The 11900-nt window shown below is 38.1% G+C and overlaps 1 protein-coding gene across 1 annotated transcript in view; it reads left to right on the top strand.

Moving 5' to 3' along the window:
* The first annotated feature begins 1571 nt into the window (after window positions 1-1571).
* LOC129545010 (phospholipid-transporting ATPase ABCA3-like) overlaps window positions 1572-11900 on the top strand; it is a 241795-nt gene continuing 231466 nt past the window's right edge. Inside the window, exons 1-3 of the mRNA XM_088833045.1 lie at window positions 1572-1690; window positions 2008-2260; window positions 3841-3968. Of these exons, the coding sequence (XP_088689171.1) occupies window positions 1631-1690; window positions 2008-2260; window positions 3841-3968 (441 nt within the window). The 5' untranslated portion in view covers window positions 1572-1630. The remainder of the gene's footprint in view (window positions 1691-2007; window positions 2261-3840; window positions 3969-11900) is intronic.

The following is an 11900-nucleotide window of genomic DNA, read 5'->3' as shown; positions in this document are numbered from 1 at the left end:
AATCACTGCAAATGGTGACCGCAGCCATGAAATTAAAAGATGCTTCCTCCTTGGAAGGAAAGCTATGACAAACCTCAGTTCAGTTCAGTTCAGTCGCTCAGTTGTGTCCAACGATTTATGGCCCCATAAATCTCAGCACGCCAGGCCTCCTTGTCCATCACCAACTCCTGGAGTTTACCCAAACTCATGTCCATAGAGTAGGTAAAGCCATCCAACCATCTCATTCTCTGTCGTCCCCTTCTCCTCCTGCCCCCAATCCCTCCCAGCATCAGAGTCTTTGCCAGTGAGTCAACACCTTGCATGAGGTGGCCAAAGTATTGGAGTTTCAGCTTTAGTATTAGTCCTTCCAATGAACACCCAGGACTGATCTGATTTTGTATTCTGCAGCAATCCTGGATTCATATGATTACTTTTATTAGTTTGATTGATCCAAAGGGTTTTTTGTGTGGAATCCTTTGGGTTTTCTTTGTATAAGATCATGCTATCTATGAATACAGACTGTTTCACTTCTTCCCTTATGATTTGGATATGTTTCATAATTGTCCCGGCTAAAACTCCCATTACTGTGTTGAATAGAAGTGGCAATAATGGATATCCTTGTCTTGATCTAGATTTTAAGAGAAAACACTTCGTTTTTCAGTGTTAAGTATGATGTCAGCTGTGGACATTTCATATATGGCCTTTATTATGTCAAAGTACCTTGTTGTGTACACAGTTTGTTGAGTGTTTCTATTATTGAAGAGTGTTGAATTTTGTTACTCTTTCTGTGTTGAGATTATTATATGATTTTTATCTTTTAGTAATTAGTGTATTACATTTATTGATTTGCATATACCGAACCATCCTTGCCTTCCAAGGATAAATCCCCTTGATCATAATCAGTGGTGCTTTAATTGTGCTATTGGATTTGGTTTGCTCAAGTATTTTGAGGAGTTTTGCATCTTTATTTACCAGGAATATTTGCATGTAGTTTTCTTATAGTGTCCTTATGTGGTTGATATCAGCATAATTCTGGCCTCCTAAAATGAATTTGGACATGTTTCCCTTCCCTTCTATTTTTTGAAACATTTGAGAAAGATTGGTGTTAGTAGAATTTACTTGTGAAGCCATCTGGTCTTGGAAAGTAGTGTAAGAATATCAGGGCTGGAGTACTGGGATGAACCAGAGGGATGGGATGGAGAGGGAGGGGGGAGGAGGGGTTCAAGATGGGGAATACATGTACACCTGGGGCAGATTCATGTCAATGTATGTCAAAACCAATACAATAATGTGAAGTAATTAACCTCCAATTAAAATAAATAAATTAAAAAAAAGAATATCAGATCCTGTTTGCTTATGCCATCTTGAGAAATGGAACAACGTCTTACATTTGTTTAGCTACTTCTTTGTTTTCTGACCACATTAAAACATTTTTAGATATTAAGGAAATTATTGAACAGAAAAAATAGCAATTTAATTTTATTTCAAATACACAATCATTTTTGCTATTAAACTTTGAGATTGATTAAGGAGAAAATTAGGAGAAAGAAGTAATACTGTTATCTGCTTGATGTTCACATTATTAGGTAACTTAACATTAAAAAAACTTTTTCTCCATTGCTGGAATCGAACATACACTTTTTGTAGAAGAATGGATTTGTTGACACTCAACCAGTTTGCAGTGCTCCTCTGGAAAAATTTTACCTTAAAGGTATGTAAAGGTATCCTTGGAAAATGTCCATAAATGCCCATGTGGTGCAGTTTGGGTGTGGATGGGGGTGGGTTTGTATACATGCACACACTTGAAAAATCAATTCCAGAGCTAAAAGTAGCTCTTCCAAATGTATGAAACTGCATTAATCATAGTATAGTCTAACCTATAAGAAAACTGGTTAGGGGAGTTAGAGGGATGATATGAAACTTTAGCTGTTCCAGGGTGAAACTGGCGGAAACTTAATGTAATAGATATATTTGCTTTGAATGTGTACTCTTAAGTTAATTAACACAATCTTTTTGTTCCTCTTCTAGAGGAGGCAGTTCTTGAATTTAGTATTGGAAGTCCTAACTGCATTGGCATTTCCAGTGATGCTTTTGCTCTTACGTGCTGTTATTCATATAACTGTTGCTGGACCTTTCAGTTTTACTTCTCAACCCATCAGTACTCTGCCTTCATTCCTCCAAAATGATGAAACATGGGAATTGATTTATGTACCTTCTAATATTGATGTGGTAAAAGAGATCACTGAGAATGTGAAGAGGAATCTAAACATCAGTATAAAAGGTTAGAAATTAAAGTTTTCTGTAAAGCTTATCATTAACGGTTTTGATGGAGCTGAAACAGTGTAGAGAAAAGAATGAGAATAAAGTTGGACAAATCATACTGCCCAATTTTAACATTTCTCTCTGGCTGCTTTCAAGATATTTTCTGTCTTTATTTTTCAAAAGTTTGATTATGGTGTGTCTGTGGATTTCTTCTGGCATTTTTCTTTGGGGTTCACTGAGCATTTTGAATCTGTAAGTTGCACAAAGTTGGGGGACTTTACAATAATTATTTTTAAAATTGTTTTTTAACACGGCCATCTTTCTCCTCCTCTAAAACTATGATGATACATTTTGTATTGTCCCACAGGTTGTTTAGGCTCTGTTCAACTTTTGTCTAATCTTTTTTTTCCTCTCTTGTTCTGATTAGAAAATTTCTATCTTGAATGATTCCTTCCTGTATTATAACTATACAGGTATTGAGCCATCAAATGAGTTGTGTTTTTTAAAGCACAAAGTGATCACCTCCTGATTTGTTTCTTTTAATTAAGTAACTTTGAGATATCATGCACATTCCATACTTTCACCCATTTGAAGTGTGTAATTCAGTGGCTTCAGTATATTCACAGAGGTGTGCAACCAATGCCACAATTAATTTTAAAGCATTTTTATCACCAAAAATAAATCCCAAAATCTTTAGTCATAGCCCCAAAATTATCCATCCCTATCCCAATTATCCATCAAGATAAGAAAAACAGTAATCTCCTTTTACCTCTACAAATTTGCCTGTTGTAAATCTTTTATATAAATAAATGGTTTACATATGAACCTTTAATATAAATTGTTTACATATAAACCTTTTATATCAACTTTATAAAATGTGTGGTCTTTATTTGTGGTCTTTCATGATTCTCTTCTTATACTGAAAATGTTTTCAGGGTTTCCCCACGTTTTTGCATGCATCAGTTTTTTATTCCTTTTCATTGTCACTGCATTTAATTGGTACAATATATCTTTCATCAGTTGAAGGACATTTGGGTTGTTTCTACCTTTTGGCTACTATAAATAATACTGCTACATTCAACTATAGGTTTTATGTAGACATATGTTTTCATTTCTGTTGGTTATATACCAAGAGCAGAATAAATGTGTCATATGTTTACTCTATTTTTAACTTTTCAAGGAAATGCCAGATTGGTATCTAAAGTCATTATATCATTTTACATTCTGATTAGCAGTGAATGAAGGTTCCACATCCTCTCCAGCACTTGTTATCTTCTGTCTTTTTGATTATAGTCATCTTAGTAGATGTAAAGTGATTTCATTGTGATTTCAATTTGCATTTCCCTCACCACTAATGACTTATCTTTATATGTGCTTTATAATGATTATTTAAAATTGCAATAAAATTTTGTAAAATTTTTTATCAAAATATTTTGAACTCCAAATATCCATTAAGTAGTTGTGATACCAGTATTTAAGAAACAGTGTTTTCAAATTTGCATATTTGGATAGGTTTTTGTCCATGTAAACTAATATATTTTCTCTCAGAAGGGATTATCATATGTTTTTATTTAAGTGAACAATTTTATTTCTCTATAGTTCAAGGCTTTTCTTCAGAAATTGAGTTTGAGAAGTACATTAAGTATGACTATCGATCTCATAAAGTGCTGGCTGCCATTGTTTTTGACTGTGACTTTAAAAATAGACATGATCCATTGCCACTTCAGGTGAGAAAGTTGTATTTAGAGTTTTCTAAATAAATAGTTTTCTTGTAATTGGATTTTTAGTTTCTGTGATTTTAATGAATTTTGTATTATCTACCCTATTTTATCAGTGAAGAAACTAATTTTCCCAAGATCAAACTACTTGTATAAAATAGAGCAAGAATATGAATCCAGATTTGAGTAGCTTTAATGTCTGTGTCTGTAATTTTTGAAGTATGCTGATAAAGGAAGAACTGTATCTTTCATGCATAGGACTTCTGATTCATGGGACACTTGGACTACTCATACAGTGCTTCTAGTTTTGCAAAAGGTAGTGAAACACAGGCATGGATAGAGCCTTTTCTTTGAATGAGACATAGAATTTAAGTCCTTTCGTAAATCTCTAGAGAAAACTCTTAAGGCTTACCCACATTGATCCAGATTAGATGATAGCATAACCCAAAAGAAGGAAAGAAAAAGATAGTGCTTTGAACTTGGTGCCTTTTTAGCAGATCTTATAAACATCGTATCCTGCTGGTGATGAAAATAAAGGGCAATCTATAACAGCTACATATGGAGCCAAATTCTATATTTAGAAAACAGATGCTTGTCAGTAGAAGGCAATAATAAAACCAGTAGTAGGTCAATACATATTCTTTCTGTGTGTCCCATCCTTCCATGACTTTTCTTTTGTGCCAACTTCTATTTACTAAGTCAAAATTATCCATATACTGATATAGGTTTAGGCTCAACAATATACATTGGCTCAAAGTGTCTTCAGTGCTATTTTAAGTTTCAGTCTTATTACTGAATAATAAGGCTTCCCTGGTGGCTCAGACAGTAAAGCATCTGTCTGCAGTGCGGGAGACCTGGGTTTGATCCCTGGGTTGGGAAGATCCCCTGGAGAAGGAAATGGCAACCCACTCCAGTACTCTTGCCTGGAAAATTCCATGGACTGAGGAGCCTGGTATGCTACAGTCCATGGGGTCGCAAAGAGTCAGACATGACTGAGCAACTTCACTTTCTTTCTTATTTCTGATTGACTGTGCTTGTGTCACCAAATGTTTGAACTAGGTTTATGACATCAGATTATGTACTCAGGTGCTTGGTCTGTTTGTTTTTTGTTTGTTTGTTGTTGTTTTTTCTGGCTTTACTGAGATATAATTCATGTATAGAACTTCCCTGGTGGCTCAGATGGTAAAACGTCTGCCTGCCAGGCAGGGGACCTGGGTTCAATCCCTGGGTCAGGAAGATCCCCTGGAGAAGGAAATGACAACCCACTCCAATACTCCTGCCTGGAAAATCCCATGGACGGAGGAGCCTGGCAGGCTACAGTCCACGGGGTCGCAAGAAGTCGGACATGACTGAGCAGCTTCGCTTTCACTTTCTTTTCACATAGAACACTTAAATTTAGGATATGCAATGTGATGATTTGAAATGTGTATATTGCAAAACGATTACCACAGTAAGATTAGCTGATATATTCCTCACCTCACAGAATTACCAGTTTTGTGTGTGGTGAGAATATTTAAGATGAGTAAGTTCTGGGGATCTAATGTATTGCATTTTGCTTGGTCTGTCTTCATGATTTTTCTAAAACCTTTTGATCTCTATTGATGATTTCATGTATAGCATAGACCATCTAATATCTAGCAGCTTTCCCACATCTTAGGTGACTACTATTTTGACTATGCTGAGTCTTGATTATGGCATGCGGGCTCCTCCTTGCATTGAGAAGGCTTCTCTAGTTGTGGTATGTAGCCTGCAGGCTTAGTCGCCCTGCAGCATATAGGATCTTAGTTCCCTGACCAGGGATCAAACCCACATCCCCTGCACTGGAAGGTGGATTCTTTACCACTGGACCACCAGGGAAGTCCCTTATGTGACTTTCTTGACAGATCTTTTGTTCATCTACAACGATCCACAAGGATCAAACTAAATCTCAGATATGATCATGTCACTGTCCTGATGAAAAGACTTTGGTGACTTCCAATGTCCAGAGTCCTTTGCACAAATACATGGCTATCAATATCCTAGTACTTGGCTATCTCTGATACTCCTTACCAAATTTTTTATGTTCCAGCAGTACTTAACTTCCAGAAATTACCTGGAAACACTATATTGCTTTTGTTTCTGGGTCTTTGGTCACATTTTCTCTGCTGTACAAATGCTACTGTGAATTCCCATTCAAACTCCCATTCAGCTTCCACACCTATCCCTTTCTTTTTTGTCTTCATCACAACCTGTGCATATTTCTGTTAGTCAGAATTTGTATGGGAACAGACACTGCTGAATGCATTTCAACAAAAGGGTTTTTAAATAAGGAAATATTTACACATTCACATTCTAGATTTTAGTCACTCTTGACAAACACTTCAGAGGATCTAGCTTACCTGTTTAGATGAACCATACCCTTCTTGAGCCTTTAGTTATCAAGTCGTAGTTGCTGCAATTGGTCTTAACTGTTTTCTATGGAAAAGTAAGCACCAAGAGGTGCCCCCATGTCCCTCACTGTTTTCATTATGTAACAGTAACCTTAATCATGATTAATTGCTTCCTCTCATATCATAATTTGTTTATTTGCCAGTGTACCAGTTTGAATAGCTCAGTAATACTAGGTGATAATCTTACAACTATTTGGTAGAAGCTTTACTGTATCTCCTCTTGAAAGTCTGCTACCCTAGGAAACAAGGCCTTTAATGCAGCAGAACTTGAGCTTGTAAGGATGGAATGTATAAATTCCACAAGTAGATCTCTGGGAGTGATTAGAAGGGCCAGTTCTACTTCCAAGCCTTGGGTTCCCCTACCCTTATGTTTTACCAAGAACATAGAGTCATTTACCAATTATTCTTACATAGGCCACATCCTACAGAAAGTGTCCCAGATTAACAGAGTGTTATCCTTATCTGAAATTTAATAGGCATTTTCAGTTTCTTCTCTCAGGTCTGCTGCTTCTGAGTCATAATGGCATATGGTAAGAACTATAGATCCAGTGGTTTAGGTGCCCATTATTGTATCTCCTTAACTATAGAATAGGTCCCCTGCTGGAGGCATATTGTGTGTCTTTATCCCTATTGCAGACCCATTTCTTTTTCTGGACTTGACTAAAAATTTTTACATCGTAAATAAATCTGACCAGTTCTCTCAAATGTGGTATATGCCATCACCAAAATTTTGAAAAACAGGCTCATCAAAAAAAAGACCCACCCACCTCTTTTTGCAGTGTTTCTTTTGAGTGGTTAGGAGTACAGTGTACAGCAAAACTACTCTTTGAGGATATATCCTGGCGTACCTCAGAGACCATTGGACCCGTAAAAAGCTCACCAGTTAGCAAGGTCCTGAATCTTTATAGGCTTTATCTCTCAACCTTTAGTAAGCAAATGTCTTACTAGCTGGATGGCATCACCGACTCGATGGACATGAGTTTGAGTGAACTCCGGGAGTTGGTGATGGACAGGGAGGCCTGGCGTGCTGTGATTCATGGGGTCGCAAAGAGTCAGACACGACTGAGCGACTAAACTGAACTGAACTGAGGGCATTTAGAATGCTTGTCACTTCCTGTTTATCAGGTCTAAATGCAAATGCAAATTCACAGGACTTAAAATATATAGAACCATTTTGTAAAATAATAACAAAATTGGAAGACTTATATAAAACATATAAAACTGCAGTAATCATGGAAGTGTATTACTGGCATATGATCAACAAATGTATCTGTGACCCAGAACAGAAAGCCCAGAAGTAAGCTTTCTTTAGTATAGTCATTTGGGACTTCATTGTGGTTTAGTGGCTAGGACTCTGTGATCCCAATGCAAGGGCCTGGGTTCAATCCTTGGTCATGGAACTGGGTCGCACGTGCCACAATTAAGAGATCACATGCTGCAACTGAAAATCCTGCATGAAGCAGCTAAAGATTCCACATGCCACAGCTAAAGATTCCTCATTTCACTAAAAGATCCTGCATGCCACAACTGAAGGATAACACAAACCACGACAAAGATCGAAGATACCACATGCCACAACTCGACCTGGTGCAGCCAAATTAATTAATTAATTTTTAAAAATAGAAATACAGAGGCACCAAAGAAATCTTATGGGGAAAGAAAAATGTTTTCAATAAATAGTGCTGTAATGATTGGATGTATATATGGAAAAAATGAACCTTGAACTGACCTCATACTACACACAAAAAATTAGCTCATGAATTTTAGATTTAAATGTCAAAGCTAAACCCAATGCTTTTAGAGTAAAGCAAAGACAGGTATCACCTTTACTTGGGAGTAGCAAAAGTTTTTCAGATCACAAAAAGTGATAACCATTAAAGAAAAAATTAATAGATTAACTTTGATCAAACTTTTAGAAACTTATCATCAAAAGACACTGTTGACTTCTGGTATGGACAAGATGGTGGGGACTCATTTCTTCTGTCATTCCTCACTAAGCACAGCTGGATGTAATGCAAAGGCAAAGCAAAACTCTGAAAAATGATAAGAACGCTGTAAGTTGTTTTAAGACCTCATGCCTAGAGGAGCAGCACAAGGGCACACATCTTAGTGTATTACACCCAACAGATGACAGCCAAGACCCAGCATTATCTGACCTCCAACCTAGCAATAGAAGGAAGCAAGCAGGCTCATACCATTCCACATCTAATGGAAGCATTTCTAACAGACAGTACTGACACATCTAGCATGAGGAATGGATAGGGAGCCCTGATAACAATTAGTGGCCAGGAAAAACACTCTCCTTCCTTACCAAGCCCTTCCCCTGCTAATATATACTGAAACACATGAGAAAGAGGTACTCAGCTACAAGTATCCCAGTCTGGAAGCCTCTTCATCACCTCCAGCCTAAGACATCCCTCAATGCAAGACTCTGGAGTGGGTGGACCAGTGGAACCATCAACAGGGTCCCAGCTACAAAAAAGTGGCAATGTCTATGGGCCAGAGACTCTCTTTTCCTGTTCAGATACATGAAGGCAGTCAAGGAACAGTGGTAGGGAAACTCCACTACAAGAAGTCCCACAATCAGAAGAATTGTCTATCCCATACAGGCAGTTCCCTGCCACATGTGCCCAACTAGGAAAGCCTCTTCCTTCTTGTGGGCTGAATATCCTGTCATATAGGGAGCCCCCAGAGCAAAACAGGCAGAATCAGCATGAGGAACTCAGCCACAGAAGAGGTCTAGCCTGGGAAGGGCTTTATGCCTTGTGCCTCCTCTGCCACTAGAAGGAAAACTTGTGTTCCTTTAGGCAGAAATAGCATGAACCAGTGTGAGCCCCAGTGGAACCACATAAACTGTGAGACCAAAATTAATACTTAAAGAGCTCTGAAAATTAAATTGTAATTGAAATAGGTCAGTGCTGCATAAAATAGGCTAACTGCCTGATATAATAAAGTATTTAAATAGAATCCAGAGTCTTGTAAAATAATTGACAAAATTAACAAAACAGAAAATCATCTGTCAAACCAAGAACCAATTTGCTGATATGAGAACTGAGATGAATTAGAGGGTAGAATTATCTGAGAAAGATTTTAAAGCAGCCATCATAAAACATGTTACAATGGCAATAAAAAACTGCTTTGAAAAAAATGAAAATATAGAAAATATAAGCAGAGAAATAAAAGTTATAAACATTAAATTCAGTAACAAATAACCTAGTGGGGAAAAGTTGGCTTAAAGCTCAACATTCAGAAAACTAAGATGATGGCATCCAGTCCCATCACTTCATGGCAAATAGATGGGGAAACAGTGGCTGACTTTATTTTGGGGGGCTCCAAAATCACTGCAGATGGTGATTGCAGCCTTGAAATTAAAAGATGCTTACTCCTTGGAAGAAAAGTAATCATCAACCGAGACAGCATATTTAAAAGTAGAGACATTACTTTGCCAACAGTAGTCCATCTAGTCAAGGCTATGGTTTTTTCAGTAGTCATGTATGGATGTGAGAGTTGGACTATAAAGAAAGCTGAGTGCCAAAGAATTGATGCTTTTGAACTGTGGTGTGGGAGAAGACTCTTCAGAGTCCCTTGGACTGCAAGGAGATCCAACGAGTCCATCCTAAAGGAAATCAGTTCTGAATATTCATTGGAAGGACTGATGTTGAAGCTGAAACTCCAATACTTTGACCATCTGATGTTAAGAGCTGACTCATTGGAAAAGACCCTGATACTGCGAAAGATTGAAGGCAGGAGGAGAAAGGGATGACAGAGGATGAGATGGTTGGATGGCATCACCAACTCAATGGACATGAGTTTGAGTAAACTTCGGGAGTTGGTGATGGACAGGGAAGCCTGGCGTGCTGCAGTCCATTGGGTCACAAAGAGTCGGACAGGACTGAGAGACTGAACTGAACTGGGATGGGCTTAATAATAGAGAAGACAGAGGAGAGGTTATAACACTGAGGAATAAATTTATCCAAGGAGGTACAAAGAATGTGCACTGAAAACTACAAAACATTGCTGAAAGAAGACCAAAATAAATGGAAAGACAGCCCGAGTTCATGGGTGTGCACATACGTGCTAGATTGGTTCAGTTCAGTTCAGCCACTCAGTCGTGTCCGACTCTCCGCGACCCCATGAATCACAGCACGCCAGGCCTCCCTGTCCATCACCAACTCCCGGAGTTCACTCAAACTCACATCCATAGAGTCGGTGATGCCATCCAGCCATCTCATTCTCTGTCATCCCCTTCTCCTCCCGCCCCCAACCTTTCCCAGCATCAGAGTCTTTTCCAGTGAGTCAACTCGTCGCTTGAGGTGGCCAAAGTATTGCAGTTTCAGTCACGTCCAATTCTTTGCAACGCTATGCACCGTAGCCCATTAGACTCCTCTGTCCTTGGTGTTCTCCAGGCAAGGATACTGGAGTGGGTTGCTGTGCCCTTCTCCAGGGGATCTTCCCAACCCAGGGATCAAACCGGCATCTCTTACATCTCCTGCATTGTCCGGCAGATTCTTTATCACTAGCAACATCTGGGAAGACCTAAGTTCATGGGTTCAGTTCAGTTCAGTCGCTTTATGTCCAAGGAGCAAGTGTCTTTTAATTTTGTGGCTGCAGTTACCATCTGCAGTGATTTTGGAGTCCAAGAAAATAAAGTCTGTCACCATTTCCATTTTTTCCCCTATTTGTCATGAATGATGGGGCCAGATGCCATGATCTTAGTTTTTTGAATGTTGAGTTTTAAGCCAATTTTTCAGCTTTTTAATCTCAACGGATACAGAAAAAGTTTTGAGAAAATTCAGCACCCATTTATAATAAAATTAATGAGCTCTGTTACAGTCATACTATGGAATATTACTCTATTCCTGCATGCTCAGTCATGTCTGACTCCTTGTGATCCGGTGGACTGTAGCCTGCCAGGCTCCTCTATCCACGGGATTCTCCAGGCAGAATACTGGAGTGAATTCGACCCTGGGATCAAACCCAAATCTCCTGCAGCTCCTGAATTGGCAGGTGTATTCTTTATCACTGAGCATCAGGGAAGCCCCCTGTGGAATACTGCTCAGTGATAAAAAGGAATTAACTACTGAAAATAGCAATTACATTAATGAATTTCAAAACACACAGAGTAAAAGAAGCCTTCTATGAAAGAGTACAATGCTATATTTAATTCCATTTATATGAAATTTTATAATGGCCAGAATTAATCTGTAGTGAAATTAGAAAAATTATATGTCTGACTGTGGTCAGGATCAACAGGGAAAGGGCATTATGAAAACTTTCTGGAATGAGGGTAATGTTTATCTTGATAGTAGTTGAGTTAGAATAGCTATGCATTTTTAAAACTTACATAGTTAAGGAAATGTACAGTTAAGATTTGTATTTTATTTGTGTAAATTTTACCTCAAATAAAAACTATAGGCAAATATTAAAATCTAGTAAATGGTGAGCTAATTGGTGAAAGTGTGCTGAAGTCTAACTCTCTTTGCAGTGCATTCAAAACTTAAGTATATTGATA

The sequence above is a fragment of the Moschus berezovskii genome, chromosome 27 (genome assembly GCF_049115385.1).
Source record: "Moschus berezovskii isolate FMDL1 chromosome 27, NW_MosBer_1.0, whole genome shotgun sequence".
In the NCBI taxonomy this organism is placed as follows: Eukaryota; Metazoa; Chordata; class Mammalia; order Artiodactyla; family Moschidae; genus Moschus; species Moschus berezovskii.
Note: the sequence above shows the minus strand (reverse complement) of the source record. Positions and strands in the feature narration are given on the sequence as shown.